Raw genomic sequence first — 1,430 nt, forward strand, 5'->3', positions numbered from 1 at the left:
TGGGCTGCTGGATGAAACCTGGAACTAAACGCTATTTCTGACATTTTAGATTGAAGAAGCTTCCTGGATGGAAGAGAAATGTCTTCAAACTCGGAAACAAAGTCCAGAGGATTGATTTTAACTTATTTGGAATCCTTATGACCTGGATAACTGGGAATCCTCATCATCACAAAATAAAACTGTTTAACCTCTTAATATCCACCTCATTTCTGGGAAATTCACCTGTTTTGCATACCCAAATCCAAAAGCAAATAACTGAGGAACTATAAGCCCAAATTACATGTGTGATACATTATTTGAAAGCTAACACCTTCTAGTTTTGGGTGAGTAAAACACCCATGATGCATCAGTACAAACAAGACTCAAAGCAGTTTTTTTTATTCTTGAAAATAATAGGTATTTTTTGAACAGCAGTAATAAAGACATGCTTGCTTGTTGCGGCTACATTTCCACATGCTGCTATAAATCTGGTTTGGTGCTCGCTGCGTCCATTAAATGAACTTGGTGGTTGATTTGTGGAGAATCTAAGCTTTCAAATGATGTCTAACATCTATAATGGTAAACACTTTACCGGTGTAATTTTCATGCAATCTGGGTTATTATTTGTAAACGCTTTAAAACGGAGGGTTTTGAGAGGTTAATCTTCCACATATAATGTGGGTTTTAGCTGTTATTAACCGTGTTTATCCACTCTCCTAAGCTGAAGTTTAATAAACCACTCTAAAAAGAAAGATCTTTCATGTGTGTGATGTCGGGACACATGCAAGAGATGCGGATATTATTGTTAGCCAATATAAGAACCACAGAAAGGAGCTTTTATAGCAGCTCACCTCACCTCAACAAAAGAGAAAACTGATGAGCAGTCCTGATGAGATTTTTGGAGGAGGCAGAGAAATGGTTTTCAAAGACAGTGACACAACAGAGGTGACGCCCCCTTTTCCTTTATGTTTCAGCTAACTGGCCCAAAATGTGCATGAGACGTGTCCAACATGGCCCACTGGGATAACCCACGCAGCATGGAGCCCACAGACCCAGCAGGTAAAGGCATTAACTTATACTGCAGGTCAAACGCTTATTCTATGAAATCTGTATAACAAAGCTCCTTTTTTTGGTCCTAATCCCGCCCCCCTTTCTCGCCAGGTTACTGGTCCCCCACGGTTCCTGAGGCTGAACTGTACCGAAGCCTGCAGGCTGTGCTTCCCCGGTGCACTGACCAACAGCAGGGCCCAGACTGGTGTAACAGAGGTGGGATTTGTCATTGTTGATCCAAAAAAGCAAAAAGGAAAAATCCACTGATCTTTGTTTCTAAGTTTGGAGAAGCTGAGTTAGCCCAACAAAACCTTGTTTTTGTTTAGGAAACAAGCAAAGGGATGAACGTGTCCCCCCCTTTGGAATGGGTGTCGTTTAGCCTCTTTGTTAGCCTGCAATAC

At 41.3% G+C, this 1,430-nt stretch overlaps 1 protein-coding gene across 1 annotated transcript in view; it reads left to right on the forward strand.

Annotated features, from left to right (window-relative positions):
* Positions 1 to 1,430, forward strand: part of pik3r6 (phosphoinositide-3-kinase regulatory subunit 6) — a 44,096-nt gene that overhangs the window by 3,528 nt on the left and 39,138 nt on the right. Inside the window, exons 2-3 of the mRNA XM_015397160.1 lie at positions 954 to 1,038; positions 1,141 to 1,245. Of these exons, the coding sequence (XP_015252646.1) occupies positions 990 to 1,038; positions 1,141 to 1,245 (154 nt within the window). The 5' untranslated portion in view covers positions 954 to 989. The remainder of the gene's footprint in view (positions 1 to 953; positions 1,039 to 1,140; positions 1,246 to 1,430) is intronic.

The sequence above is a fragment of the Cyprinodon variegatus genome, unplaced genomic scaffold, assembly GCF_000732505.1.
Source record: "Cyprinodon variegatus isolate N-32 unplaced genomic scaffold, C_variegatus-1.0 Scaffold841, whole genome shotgun sequence".
Lineage (NCBI taxonomy): Eukaryota > Metazoa > Chordata > Actinopteri > Cyprinodontiformes > Cyprinodontidae > Cyprinodon > Cyprinodon variegatus.